The 14,167-nt window shown below is 41.7% G+C and overlaps 1 protein-coding gene across 3 annotated transcripts in view; it reads left to right on the forward strand.

Moving 5' to 3' along the window:
* The window catches only part of STAC3 (SH3 and cysteine rich domain 3), a 64,216-nt gene that overhangs the window by 18,657 nt on the left and 31,392 nt on the right, over positions 1–14,167 (forward strand). Inside the window, exons 3-8 of one of the 3 annotated variants that reach the window (XM_033939716.1) lie at positions 2,170–2,459; positions 3,597–3,861; positions 5,757–5,854; positions 11,483–11,564; positions 11,670–11,767; positions 11,901–11,964. In XM_033939716.1, the coding sequence (XP_033795607.1) occupies positions 2,457–2,459; positions 3,597–3,861; positions 5,757–5,854; positions 11,483–11,564; positions 11,670–11,767; positions 11,901–11,964 (610 nt within the window). In that variant the 5' untranslated portion in view covers positions 2,170–2,456. Of the gene's footprint in view, positions 1–2,169; positions 2,460–3,565; positions 3,862–5,756; positions 5,855–11,482; positions 11,565–11,669; positions 11,768–11,900; positions 11,965–14,167 lie in introns of all 3 variants that reach the window. The other 2 variants (XM_033939715.1, XM_033939714.1) reach the window with 2 other exon arrangements.

Consider the following 14,167-nt stretch of genomic DNA (forward strand, 5'->3'; position numbering starts at 1 on the left):
TGCCTTCTCTCCAACCCCCCTTTTCACTGACTTAAAAAAAATTCAAGTTCTTGATAATTAGGTTACCCTTTCCCCCCACCAAGCTATGCTTTAACAGAAGGCAGATATGATGTTCACTCACTCCAACATTTGTTGCTGCCATCTTGGAAAATGGTGGTACCCAACCTTATATGGTGCATCCTGGGATGCTCTGGCCAGGGTTAGTCTGTCAAATAAGGGAATTTTCTAAGTTGAGGGAAGGGGCCATTAGACCCCCAAGGGATTGTTTTTATTTTATTGTTTGAGAGTTTGTACCTGAGACAAAGGAGGGACAAGTGACTTACCGATTTAAATTCTGATGATGAGCAATGCCAGTGAGCACAGAGTGAAGGTGCCGAATGAAGCCTGGAATGCCCTGACGGAGCTTCAGTGAAATGTTGGCTGGCCATTGTCAAAACTTAAAGAATAGTTAAAGAGGCAGCACATAGATTGCTGCATATAGCAAAACACAATTAAGTTTGCTCACAATTAAAGGTATTTGGTTAGGAGGAAGTTTTTTATGCCAATGAGGTATCTCCTTGTATATTGCTTGCCTGCATGTTAACTTGCTAGCAGTAAGCTTGAGTCTGAGGCTTTTTCCTCCTTCTTAAAACAAACCCAGTCGGTTGTGAGCTGAATGTGTTTAGAGCAATCCTTTTGACAGAAAGGTTTGTAAATTCTACAGGGGTTTTTTGCAGAGTTAATTATTTGGTTCCCCTGAGTTTGTGGATTTGTAGTTTTTCACATGGATTAAGTGACTTGCCCAGGGTCACAAGGCGCAGCATGGGATTTGAACCCACAACCTCAGGGTGCTGAGGCTGTAGCTCTAACCACTGTGCCACACACTCTTTGGATTTTTGCCAGGTACTGGTGACCTGGATTGGCCACCGTGAGGACATGCTACTGGGCTAGATGGACCATTGATCTGGCACAGTAAAGCTATTCTTAGGTTCATATTAAGTATTTCCATTTGTAGCAGCATATACCAGTCACCTGCCTCACCTCATATACATACATACACGCTCACTCTTCCCAAATACCAACCCATTTCCATGGGTGCTGGAGCACTCCCAGTATTGAGTAAATGCTTTCAGTTTGTCCAAGGAAAGCTAAATGTGTGATAGGTTTAGCACCCCTAGCCATTCTAAAATAATTGGCTTCTATGTCTAAATATACTGTATATACACACACAGCTGCATGGCCTCTCCCCTCATTTGCAGTGCACACTTCCTTCCTCGCCCATATAACCCCTCAGCCCCATATGTACTTCCCTTCATCTTCACACATTTGATATCTCACACTCTACTCAAAACCACAATTATGGAGTCCTAGGATGTAGTCATGTTAGTTCTTTTGTTTAGGAAATTAAATGATGCAGATGTTCAAAACACACATTGATGAAACCATGCTGGGCTTGTTTTGTGATAAATGCCCTGTGTGACACTTTGAGATGACTTGAGGTAAATTGCCAGTATTCTGCCTACCTGCAGAACTATGCATATTGTATCCATGCACAAAACCAGATTGAGTTTGAGACTAAGATCTACCCACAAGGTGTCTTTGAGGCTGGGGTTGGGGTTGCTATAGAACTTATATATGCGCATGTAAGTTTTACCCCATACTGTTTGCATCTCTACCTTTTTTCCCCCCCAAAAAAAATTAAGGTTGTGTGTGGATCTTCAATGCACCTGTTTTTCTGTGGGTGTGCTTCTGCATGTCTTGAAATTGCACATTAGTATATCTTTGTACAGTTCAAAATCCACATTTATTTATTTATTTTAACTAAATGTATACACTGCCTAAACCTGGGTGGTTTACAAATAACTATACATAATATAAATCACAGATACAAACAAACCTACACAGAAAAATGTCTCTGGAATGCCGTAAGCAATCAAACATCATTCCATCTTCAGATTATATTTAGTATACAGCGTCAAAGTTTTGAATAGAAAATTTGCCTTCTTGCATTCTTAACGAAGGAAGCTTTCATGCTAGTTACCACAGATAATCCTGCAGCCATGCCATCCTTTCATGCTAGTTTCCCAGGGGGATGAGGGAGAGATGGAACAAAGATATATTTAGTATCAACGACCAACTCTTTCCACGATGGATCATTAACGAGCCAAACACCTTTTGTTTTATTTTTAGAGACATCTATGATCTGACTAGATTGATTTTTCCAAACTCCACCTCTTGTCGTCCTACCCACCTACCTTATAGACGGGGCAAGGACACCTTTTAGTAGGAAAAGTGCTGCTATTCCAGTCAGAGTTCATTTACTCTTCAGTGAACCTTTCAAGAGTTTGTAAAAGGGACTTTTTGGGAAGGTTTTGGATTAGGCATTTGAGGTGGTTCAGAAGAGTAACTGATTGGGACCTTCCTGCCAAAGTGGGGTTTGGACTTCACTTGCCTGCTTGAACAGTTCTGTCAACGACATGGTAAGCTGGGGGTTTTTTTCCCCTTATGGGTATGGGGAAGGGAGATTCACTCCATCTGCATAGACTCTGGAAGGGCATAGACTTAGGAGAAAAGCAAGGAATTATTTCTGCAAACACAGGGCAGTGGATGCTTGAAACAGGTGGTGAGGTATGACTGTACTGGAATTTGCTTTCCCATTGCTGAGAATATTTTCTGCCTGTTGCACTTTCTTGAAGGGTAAAGCTGGAGACAAGGTGAGATCTGTTGTGTTGCTGCAGGGAGGAAGAATGGGCAGATGCTTTGATAGGCCTGGAGGTCTTTGTTATGTTTCTAGAGCAAAACCAACAAAAAATTAAATTTGAGAGTCATTTATTTAAAAGTTCTTTAAACTATATATGGGTAATTGTAACGATGGTGAAACTAAAGTAGATAGAATAGAATTGCTAATCAATGCGATGAATGTGCTTGTTTTTGAGTGTAAATTAACTCAAAATGCGGCTCAATAGTCGACAAGCAAACACATTTTCATCATCCACCATCAGCAGTCGCTCTCTTTTTTTCAATTGAATTTCTGTCAGAGCTGAAAATCCAGCTTCACAAAGAAGATCCAAATGGCTAACAAAGCCTTGATTGCTTTGTTGTTCAAGTTAGGATAACTACTGCGTAAAAAATAAAACTGAAATTACTTGCCGTTAGTTTGCAAGGACCAAAGAATAATGCTTGTATGGATGGTTGTATCCTTACACATGCAGATGTTCATAACATTGACAGACTCTTACATGTGTGACGTACATGTCATCTATTCCAGTGTATACTTATGAAGGGAATTTTTAAAAACAAAGTAAAATTCTGGAATCTCTCACGGCACACCCAGAATCTCTTTGGGGCACACAGTTTGAGAGACACTGTTCTAGAGGAAGAAACTGCTATATTAAAAGGGGGAGACTCTCTTGTTGGGGGGATGGGGTCCTTGATCACCATAGCAGTGAATGTGGCAGAAAGAAGTGGTTACTGTTGATAAGTCTTCCTTGTACTCCTCTTCACCAGTTTAACAATTTCTAGCTGGTTAAGTTTGTGATGTTAACCTCCTGGTCACTGCAGCGTAGTATTGTGTGCCCATACCCAGCTCCCTTCTGATGCGTGCCCCTTTCCCTCAGCTGCAAAAGCTGAAGAAGATCTTCCACAAAGCCGGACGGAAGGAGAATCAAGAGGAGATCCTGCCAGAAGCCCAGCCTAATGGAGAACTAGCACACTCTGGACCCATCATCTACTACATTTATGAAGAGGATGAGGAGGAGGAGGAGGAGAATGAGGAGCCACCTCCAGAGCCCCCCAAGCCTGTCAATGATAAGCCCCACAAGTTCAAAGATCATTATTTGAAGAAGCCCAAGTTCTGTGATGTCTGCGCCCGTATGATCGTGCGTAAGTCCCACCTTCTCTTCTGTGTAGCTAAGAACCTTGCTGCGTTTACCATTTTGCTGGGGTCAACCTAAACACATCTAGTTCTGGCTTTGCTCCATTGCATGCAAGGGAGAAGTACTTTCCACTTCACATAAGGACATCAGAAATGCAACTGTTTGCATGCGATGAAGGAACACTAGCACTAGAGCAGTATGCTTGGATTGATTTAAGCCAAGTCTTCCCAAACCTATCATGGGGTGGGGGAGACTCACAGCCAGGCAGGTTCTCAGAATATCCATAAGGATTATGCATGAGAAATTTGCATATATTGGAAACCCAGTAAATGCAAATTACTTTATGCATGCTTACTGTGAATATCTTGATAACCTAATGGGACAAGCAAGACATATTTGGGAAGTCCTGTCTAAAAGATGTCAGAATGGTAAGTTCATGGATACAGTGGGATAAATCATGATTTCCCTATTAATGGTAAAGTCTGCTATTGTAGCCTCAGTATCACTTCTTGCTCACTTAAGGACACTTTGGCAGAGTGAACAGATGGAGTATGTATTTGATATCTTTAAATTGTTTTCACCCTGCAGTTTTTCTGCTCTTCTAGGCTTTTAGTTTAGTTGAAATTTGGGGTTGAGTTTCAGTGCTACAAGGCTTCATTTACAATTACCCTGGGAATATTTCCCCTATTCTATATCCTTCCCCAGCTTAATTCAAGCTAGTCATTACAGTGATGACACTTTTGGGGGAAAGGGGGGCTTGCAAGCAAATTTTGAGTCTTAAATCCAGCCACTAGGTGTCACTATTGCACAATGACAGACTCTGTAACATCCTTCTCTCCCTCGCCTTTTCCCAGCATCTAAAGCCCCAGTTGATCTGGGGAGTAGAGGAATAGAGTTGGGAACTGAAATCTAGTGTTGCCACTTAGAGTTGTGCACTGCTAACAATGAGCCACTAAGCCAAACTTCTTTGAAAACCTGTAGTTCAAACCAGCTTCTGCTGTGAGTGAGATATATGTCAACACAGTCAAGTTATCCAATTTCTGCTGGGGGTAGGTGGGGGGTGGGGACTGCTTCAGTTCTGGTTTGGAACTAAGCCTTGAGCTCCCGGACATGCTCCCTTTGTAGAGAACTATCCTGGTGCTAAGATGGACTTTCCAAAACCTGGCAGTTTATCTGGGCTTTAGACAGCCTTGAGCTCTGGCTGCGTCTAGAGGGCCTCTGAGCATGCGCGGATGACATCACATGCATCCACACATGCTTGGAGGCCCTCCAGATGTGACCAGAGCTCGGGAAAGAAGAGATGAGGCTTTGTGGGGGCAGGGGTGGAACGGGGCAGGACCACATGTCTGGGATTTTACATCACTAAATATGGTAACCCTACTACTGCTTCCACTTTCAAATTACGACAACTCCCAGAATGCATTAGGAGGCATAGTGAATTTGGTTAGAAAGCCAAAACTAGTTTAAAGACAACAGAAGCCTCTGGGAAGCATCGAAACTTTCCAATTTTTTGTTTGTTTGTTTTATTGCAAAACCCAAGTTTTACATCAGTAGTACATGTCGTACATTTCTAGGCATTGGTTTAATCTTTAAAGAGACATTTTACATAGGAAAAGTGAAGATTCATTTGACTTACAAAATGAGATATAGTATTTCTGACTTAATAAGTTCACAAATATTTATTTTTGTTTTTAAACTTGACATCACAAGAACCAGTGTAAGAATACATAACTGTGACTACATTTAATTGTTTGTGGTTTCCCCAATTTAGACTTGAATAAGATCTTTGTTCTCTCCCACCTATCAATATTCTTCCTATGATGGTGAGAGGAAGTTCTGGGCTTCCTGTATGTTGACCAGCACCATGCAGGTCAAGTGCCTTTTTTTTCCCTTATTTTTCAGTCAACAACAAATTTGGACTGAGGTGTAAAAACTGTAAGACCAACATTCATCACCACTGCCAGTCCTATGTGGAATTCCAGCGCTGCTTTGGCAAGATCGTAAGTATGGAAACTCAGAGGGGGAGGTAACACAAAGGGTTAATGCGATGATGCTCTGGGTGGTTCTGGTATTATGCCCATTGAATTTTTGGAATTGTGCTTCAGGTTTCTGAAGGCAATCAGGAACAATAAGACAACTGCCTTGGGTGAATCTCTTCATAAAGGCAGGTAATAAGTCCCAATAAATAATTTCATACAGAACCATCCTAACCTTTAGGCAAACTAGGAGGTTGCCTATGGTGGCAGCTTCTGGAGTACTGGCAAAGAGCAACTGTAATCAAAAACAAAATGATAGATCTTGACAGTCGTTCTTACTCAGGGGCAGTGACAGTACTAGGGGTTACGGGGGTGCGGTCTGCCCCAAGCATAGTCTTCCTAAGGTTACGGCATTCCTCCTCCTCCTCTCAGCACCCCCCCCCCCCAACCTCCTCTTCTCCGTGCCATGTACCCCTTGCCTTCCCCCCATACCTTTTTCACTTCCCCAGCACAAGGTTGCTGCCTGAGTCTGCTTTGGCACTCTCTCTGATGTCACTTCTGGGACCCATGCCTAGGAAGTGACATCAAAGGGCGAGCTGACACTGATGTGGGCATGCTACTTATGCCGGAGAGTTTAAAAAGGTGTGGGTAAAGGGAAGGTGCGCACGTGTGGCAGGGGGGGGGGTGGGGGGTGGGGAAGAGGGCAGAGGAGGGGCACCGCTCACCCTTACTACATCACTAAGTGTAAGGGTAGGCAGTCCAAAGAATGACCCCTTCCCTCCCTACCACTCACACTTGAAAGATGCCATTGAGTGCTAAAATTCTCATTCTGGCTCCAAGTGTCTTCTGGAGACCCTAGTGCAGGGGTGTCAAAGTCCCTCCTTGAGGGCCGCAATCCAGTCGGGTTTTCAGGATTTCCCCAATGAATATGCATGAGATCTATTTGCATGCACTGTTTTCATTGTATGCTAATAGATCTCATGCATATTCATTGGGGAAATCCTGAAAACCCGACTGGATTTTGGTCCTCGAGGAGGGACTTTGAAATCCCTGCCCTAGTGGACTTTGAAAATTGAAGTTTGAGATATTACACGAAAGGAAGAAGGGCATTTTGAGAGCAAAACTGTGGAAAATGACAGTTTAGTTCACTAGGAATGGGGTAAAGGAATGCAAGTTTAGCCTAGTGGTTAGAGCAGGTGCCTCAGCGAGGTTGTGAGTTTGATATCCACTGCAGTTCCTTGTGACTCTGGGAAAGTCATTTAACACAGTCCAAAACAGAATGGGGGTGGAACAGTGCACGACAACCAGGGATTTATACCCAGAATTAAAGCTTTAAAATGATGAGATTCTTCTAAATGTGTTTAATTGATATAAATAGACCTGACAGGGTTCATGTTTCGGCTCAAAGATCCTGCCTTAGGGTTACATATATTGTCTAAGGAAAAAACATACAAGATATAAAGTATCAATGAGAACATATATAGTACAGTATAACAACAGAACAACAAAACAGAATAATAAATGCAAATAACTAAAACAAATGCTTAAAAAACAAAACCTGTTAAAAAAAATAGATAAAATAATATAAAACTGTAAAAGACTTAAAAATGATGAAAATTGAAATATGAACATATGAATAAGGGTGTGCAATGAAGTATATAAGAAGAAACTATTGCATACCCAGTAGATGATATGTCATGGTTCATAGCAAATTTTCTTCATCGATGCATTGAACTAGTAAGCTCCAAAACATATCACCTACTCGGTATGTTCATATTTCAATTTTCATCATTTTTACCTGTGACAATGAGGGGATTAAGTGACTTGCCCAGGGTCATAAGGAACAGGGTGGGTTTGAACCCACAACCTCAGGATGCTGAAGCTGTAGCTTTAACCACTGTTCCACAGACTGACTGCTTCTGTAATGAAGCAATTAGATCCATAGAATCTTGGACTAGATTTGCCCAATGTTTTATTATCTCTTGTAGGTATATACAATATTAGTTTTTTATAAATGTGGATCAATTTTGGACCATAATTGAATGGGGCTAATTTTCCCTCTAGATATGTGGCTCCCAGCTTTGAGTTTAATAGTTTATAATTTTTATATTCTGCCTTTACACGAGGCAGATTACAACCAAACATACACAATTAAAAAATAACAAAACAAAATAAACATGTCAAAAATCAATAGAGTTGCCAATTCATATAAAAGGCATCAACCATCATACTTCATCATATAAAACAGATGACGCTTTAACAATTTTATAAATTTGCACAAATCTTTTTCTTGTTTGATGTAGTCTGGCAGCATGTTTCACTCAGCAGGCCCAGTTGATAGAGATTTGACCAAGGTACTCTGGTTCATCTATTTATTTAAAATATTTACACCCCACTTGCAGCATATAAACATACATAATCATTACAGACAAAACAAGATTACAAGGGTTAAAATACCATTATCTGAGTAGTGAACAAATCTAACTGATCTTTTTAAATCTAAAAAAACACACACAATGCAATCTAATATATCATTCTCTCTGTCTTCCAAAAGTAGCTTTATTTATATCCCCCACCAGGATACAGTCATTAAACTTTGTGATATTTTTGTGAAATGAAATCATAAAATGTAGGTATGGCTCCCTTTCTTATTTCTTGACCACTTTAGATGAAATAAGGTTAGCAAACGAGGATCAGCCTGGTGGGAAGAATAAAGGTAGTGAATGCTTGTGGGTAGGTGAATGTGGAGAGAAATTTCTGGGGAATATATCGGGAAGAAACACAAGAATCTTATTGGGATGGAATTAGGGGCCTAATACCTGATTGGTTTGTGCATTGTTTATAAAGAATGATGCAAAATGTATTGAAGTAAGGTTATAATTATGGTCAGACAAAAAGGATGCATAGGGAGAAGTATGTTTTAGAAATCTAAAAAAGTTAGAAGGATGATTATCCTGGTGAGGTTATCCTTTCAGTAGGGGCTTAACTTCAAGCTTAGAGAACCTTGTATAGTGTTTGCTATGTTTTTGCCCCGTCTCCCATGCCTTTTAAAATGAATGACTTTTTTTTTTGTTTTGGTTTTAAACACAATTTTGGAGAATACCACAGACGATCCTTGTTGGATTTAACAGTATGGACTTTAAATGGGGCTACCTTTTCTAAGACCTCTTCTTATTTATTTATTCAATTTTCTAGACTGTTCTCCCAGGGGAGCTCAGAATGGTTTACATGAATTTATTCAGGTCCTCAAACATTTTTCCCTGTCTGTTCCAGTGTGCTCACAATATCTAATGTACCTGGGGCAATGGGGGGCGGATTAAGTGACTTGCCCAGGGTCACAAGGGTTTGAACTCATTACCTCAGGGGGCTGAGGCTATCATTTTAACCACTACACCGCACTCTCTTCCTTCTTGAGCGTAATTCCAAGATAAGGCCAAAGTAGCCAGAGGGAGAAATTAGATTATTTGTAAAGGCATTTCAGCCTCTGATGTGGCTTTTTGGACCTATAAATGAGTCCAAGGACGTTTTTGTGAGCTGAGGTTAGTTAAGGTGAACCCAATTAAAATGCAATCAGACTGGGAAATAGGAATAGTAGTAACAGAATCTGGTAAAAGAACTTGTGTTTCAGCTTGTGCAAAGTTTTATGTAGTAACTAGGAGAACCCACAATCCGATGTGAAATAATGCTTTGACAGAATTTATCTGTATGAATGTTAATATTACCCGAAATGAGAAGTTTTGAGGACAAGGTAAGATGAGGAAGACAACTGAGAACATAGAAACATAGAAGATGACGGCAGAAAAGGGCTACAGCCCATCAAGTCTGCCCACTCTGCTTATCCACCCCGTGTCTATGCCCTAATGACCCAATTTCCTTATCTTGACCCTCGTAGGGATCCCACATGGGTATCCTATTTATTCTTAAAGTCTGGAAGCTTGTTCCAATGATCAACCACTCTCTCTGTGAAGAAATACTTTCTGGTGTCGCCATGAAATTTTCCGCCCTTGAGTTTGAGCGGGTGCCCTCTTGTGGCCAAGGGTCCCTTGAGAAAGAAAATATCATCTTCCACTTTGACACATCCCATCAAGTGAGGATTGATGGGAGGTGGGAGGGAGGTATGTGATGAAGTCAGTGGAAGGGTTTCTCAATAGCCTGAAAGGTAATTAGGTGAAGAAATCTCAAGCTGAAATAGTTGAAACTTTGTAGAGAAGACAACTGTAACTTGATCCCCCTTTCTGATAAGAAATCAATATGGAGAGTAACCAGGTAGAAAAGCCCAGTTATAAGAAATAACATAGAATTCTTAAGGCAGAGAATTTACAGACTGTGCTGTAGGATAAAGTCATAGACTGAGACTTATGTTTAACGTAACTTACAGTAAACAAACCTACCTTGCCAGTGTGATGATGAGCCCAATGGTATAGAGGGTGGAATTATAGCAAGGTAGGAAGGTCTTGGAGAACAATATATGAATATGCATAACTGGAAAAAATGGCCTGGAGGCATAGTGTGAAGAGCATAGCACAAGACCAGATAAAGGAAAAACAAGGATGAGAGGAATACATATGGAGTGTAGGTACATAGAATGATGGAGGGATGTCTGGTGGAGACAAATTAAGAAGAATATCTGTTCTTTTGGTGCATGCTTTCAGCGGGTGCCATTTTAAGGCTTAAGAGGCTTCAAGAAATGTCATCTCCAGGGAGGGGTATGGACAGAGCCAGATATCCAGTAGCAGTAATCCGCTATACTAAACTTCTCAACCTGGCAGTGCACCTAAGCAGTTAAGTTTTCGGAACAGTTACAATGAATATGGAAGAGATTTGCCTATACTGGGTCTCCAATGTATGCAAATGTATGTCATGCATATTCACAAACCAAAAAAAATAAGAAAAACTGTGAGCTCCAATACCACAATCAGAAAAAGAGAGTAACAATTGTTTTGGGTGGAGGAAAAGACCTCAAGAGCTCAGTGAGTTTCGCAGTTCTGTTTCACTGAGCTTTTGAGAGGTCTTTTCCTCCACCCAAGACAATTGTTACTCTCTTTTTCTGATTGTGGTATTGAAGCTCACAGTTTTGTATATATATTTTTGGGTTTGTGGATTTTCCATTAATTTTTGAGTGGCTTGTTTTGTATCATGCATATTCATCATATTAATCCTGAAAACCTGACTGTTTGCTTCCAGGAGGGAGCAATTAGCAGCCAGAACTACAAGAACTACAAGAGAAAAAGGGAGATGGAGACAAGTCACAAAAAAAGAGTTTCTTCCAGAAGCAGAAAGAGAGAATGCCATGCCTGGTGGCCTTCATTAATTATCTAAATCTATGTAAATCAATCTAGCAAGCAATAATTTGCTCATACTACTTATTTATTTAAAAAAATTATATTTCACTCTATCAACATTTCTAGGCAGAATCCAACAAACATATATAATTTATAACAAATACATTAAAACAACAATTACTTAATAAGCTTCAAAACACTTAATGGAAAAAATATACATATAGGAAATCAGCCTTGATATACCTCCCAAAACAAAAACGTTTACAACAAAATCTTGAAACAGTCAACATCAGCAAGCCCTGCTTCATATTTGGAGAACAGTTTGTAATGAATTGGTGGATTTTCCGGCTATTATTGCTTTGTTTTACAGCCCCCTGGGTTCCGGAGGGCATACAGCTCCCCTCTGTACAGTAATCAGCAGTATGCCTGTGTGAAAGAATTGCTGCCCTTCTGTGAGTATTTTCTCTGCTGATTTGGCAGTAGTTGGTGTTACTCAGAAATTGCCCACTCATGCGTATCCTCTCTTTTTCCTTTCTGTGTCTCGTCTTGTGGCCTAGCGGCAGCCAACCGATCGGATCCTGTCTTTGACACACTCAGAACAGGGGTCATTATGGCAAACAAGGAAAGGAAGAAAGGACAGGATGACAAAAAGAATGTGAGTGTCATATCAGCATGTGAATGTATCTCTATGTGTTTACAGGTCCACATCCTTTCTTCATGTGCATTTCTGTAATACTTATTGTGCTGATCCATTTGGAAACTGGTGTGGGATCTCCTCTCTTTTGCAGCCTATGGCAATGATAGAAGAAGAGCCAGAAGTGCCCAAAGTTGAAGAAGGGAAGGAAGAGGGAGGTGAGAAGGGCAGGAGAGGGGAGGGGGGCTAAATGGTGAGCTCTGATACAATTCACACCCTCATCTCTTGAGGAGGGTGCAAATTCTTAATCTTCACACTGTCCACAGAACCTGAATCTGTTTCAAATCTTTAGTGGAGAAAACAGTAGAGAAGTGACCATCAAAGGGTGTTTCAGCAGCCATCGAGCAGGTTGAACGCAGCAGAAGGTCTGGAACTAGACCTGGAACCTGGGAATATATATTAAACTAGTCTCCATGGCTTGAAGCTCTGAGCTCTTTGCTTGAAGTTGCCAATGGTCTCGGGATTTTTTTCTCTCAGACTAATTCAGCACTGATTTTACAGCCCATTGCATAACTGGACTGGTAGTTCTCATTCCCTCGTACTCCCCCCTCCAGTCCTTCCAAGATAAACCAAATCTATATCTCCTTGGTTGTATGGTTCTATGTGAAGGAGTCCTAAAGAAGGAAATATTACTTTCTCTCTCTGTGCCTCTAGCAATTGGTGCAAATCATGTTAGAGAAACAAAGAATATGGCAGCAGATAAAGATCATATGGCTTATCCAGTCTGCCTATCTATACCATCTACCAGTGGAGTAGTAATGGAGGGGGGGTGAAGTCCACCCTGGGCACCATGTTGGTGAGGGCGCTGGCACCCCTCCTCCTCACCACCCTGCCTCTTCCCATTCCTCCCCTCACGTGTCCCCTTTACCTTCTCCCATATCTCTAGTTGAAGTTGTTTTTCGCAGCGTTCAACAACATGCTCTTTGCGACCCCATTGGCTCTCTTGTTGACATCAGAGGGAGAGCCGACAGGGTCCCGAGGAGCACACTGTTGACTGCCGTGAGCAACAACTTAAACTAGAGACACAGAGGAAGGGCGGGAGACACGTATGGCAGGCGGGATCAGGGAAGGAGCAGGGGGGCAGAAATGAGGGGGAGGGGTGCCTCTCACCCTCGCTATGCCACTGCCATCTACTATCCTTTCCTTTCCCTTAGAGATCTCAATATACCTGACTCATGCTTTCTTGAATTCAGCTACAGTTTTCATCTCCACCGGGAGACCATCCTATCCATCCACCATACTTTCCATAATGAAGTATTTCCTTAGATTACTCCTGAGTTTAACCGCTTCATCTTCATTCTGTATGCTTTCATTCCAGAGCTTCGTTTCAATTGAAAGAGACTTTCAGTGGAGGTATTTGGACTTCTTTATCATGTGTTCCCCTCTCCCATCTTTCTTCCAAAGTATACATATTGAGATCATTAAGTCTGACCCCCTATGGTTTATGATGACCACTGACCATTTTTGTAGCTGCCCTTTGAACTAAGAACCTCTGTTACAGGTAATTAATTCTAACTCATCTAAACTTCACGTTGCAGAAACCCTTCATAGTTTGGATTTTGTAACCACACGTGGGCTAATTTGACTGATAGAAGTGTGCTGAATTAGTGGATTAAGTGCCAGCCAGCATCCCAGCTTAACTAGTTCCGGCCTTAACCTTCAAATGTTAATCAAAAATCTCTTATAGTAACTCACCCTGATGCTCATAGGGTTACACATACTGTATAAGATTTTAAAAACAAAATGTATAAAGTTTTAAACAAGATTTTAACCTGAAAGGGCAGCCAATATAGCTGTATCACAAAAGGGGTTGCCTGCTCCCATTTATATCCTTTCCCAATTAATTTGTAGCAACTGGTTTATGTTGTTTAAGACAGTGGTCAACTAGACATCATCAGGTAAAGAATCCTCTATAATAAAACTCTAAGTGCTCATGTGCACTTACAACGGCGTGAATCCCTGCCTTCGTGATTTGTGCCTCCGTGCTCGATTTGCAGCGCGTGCAGCGATTTGCGACGCATGCAGCGCTTTGAGTGGCAGTTTGTCTCCTGCGGTGTGGCGGTGGTGATATGTGGCAGCGAGAGCAACAGCAGGAGGGTTCACCGCCGAGAGCAACTGCAGGAGGGTGTTCTTCGGCCTGGACGAGATGGACAGGGTGCGGGTGCTGTGAGGCGTCCGGCTGCTACTGCTGCACAGGGAAGTGGAGGGGGAGAGGGAAAGGGGGCTGCTTTGGGGAGAGGGGTGTGCTGGGGGACAGGCATCAATCTTGATTTGCTCATGGGGGGAAACAGAAGGGGGCCACGGAGAAACAGGCAGGCATGGCGCAACAGAGAAAGCCAGGGAGCCAGGGAAAGAGACAGA

This window comes from Geotrypetes seraphini, chromosome 3, assembly GCF_902459505.1.
Source record: "Geotrypetes seraphini chromosome 3, aGeoSer1.1, whole genome shotgun sequence".
NCBI classification, from domain to species: Eukaryota; Metazoa; Chordata; class Amphibia; order Gymnophiona; family Dermophiidae; genus Geotrypetes; species Geotrypetes seraphini.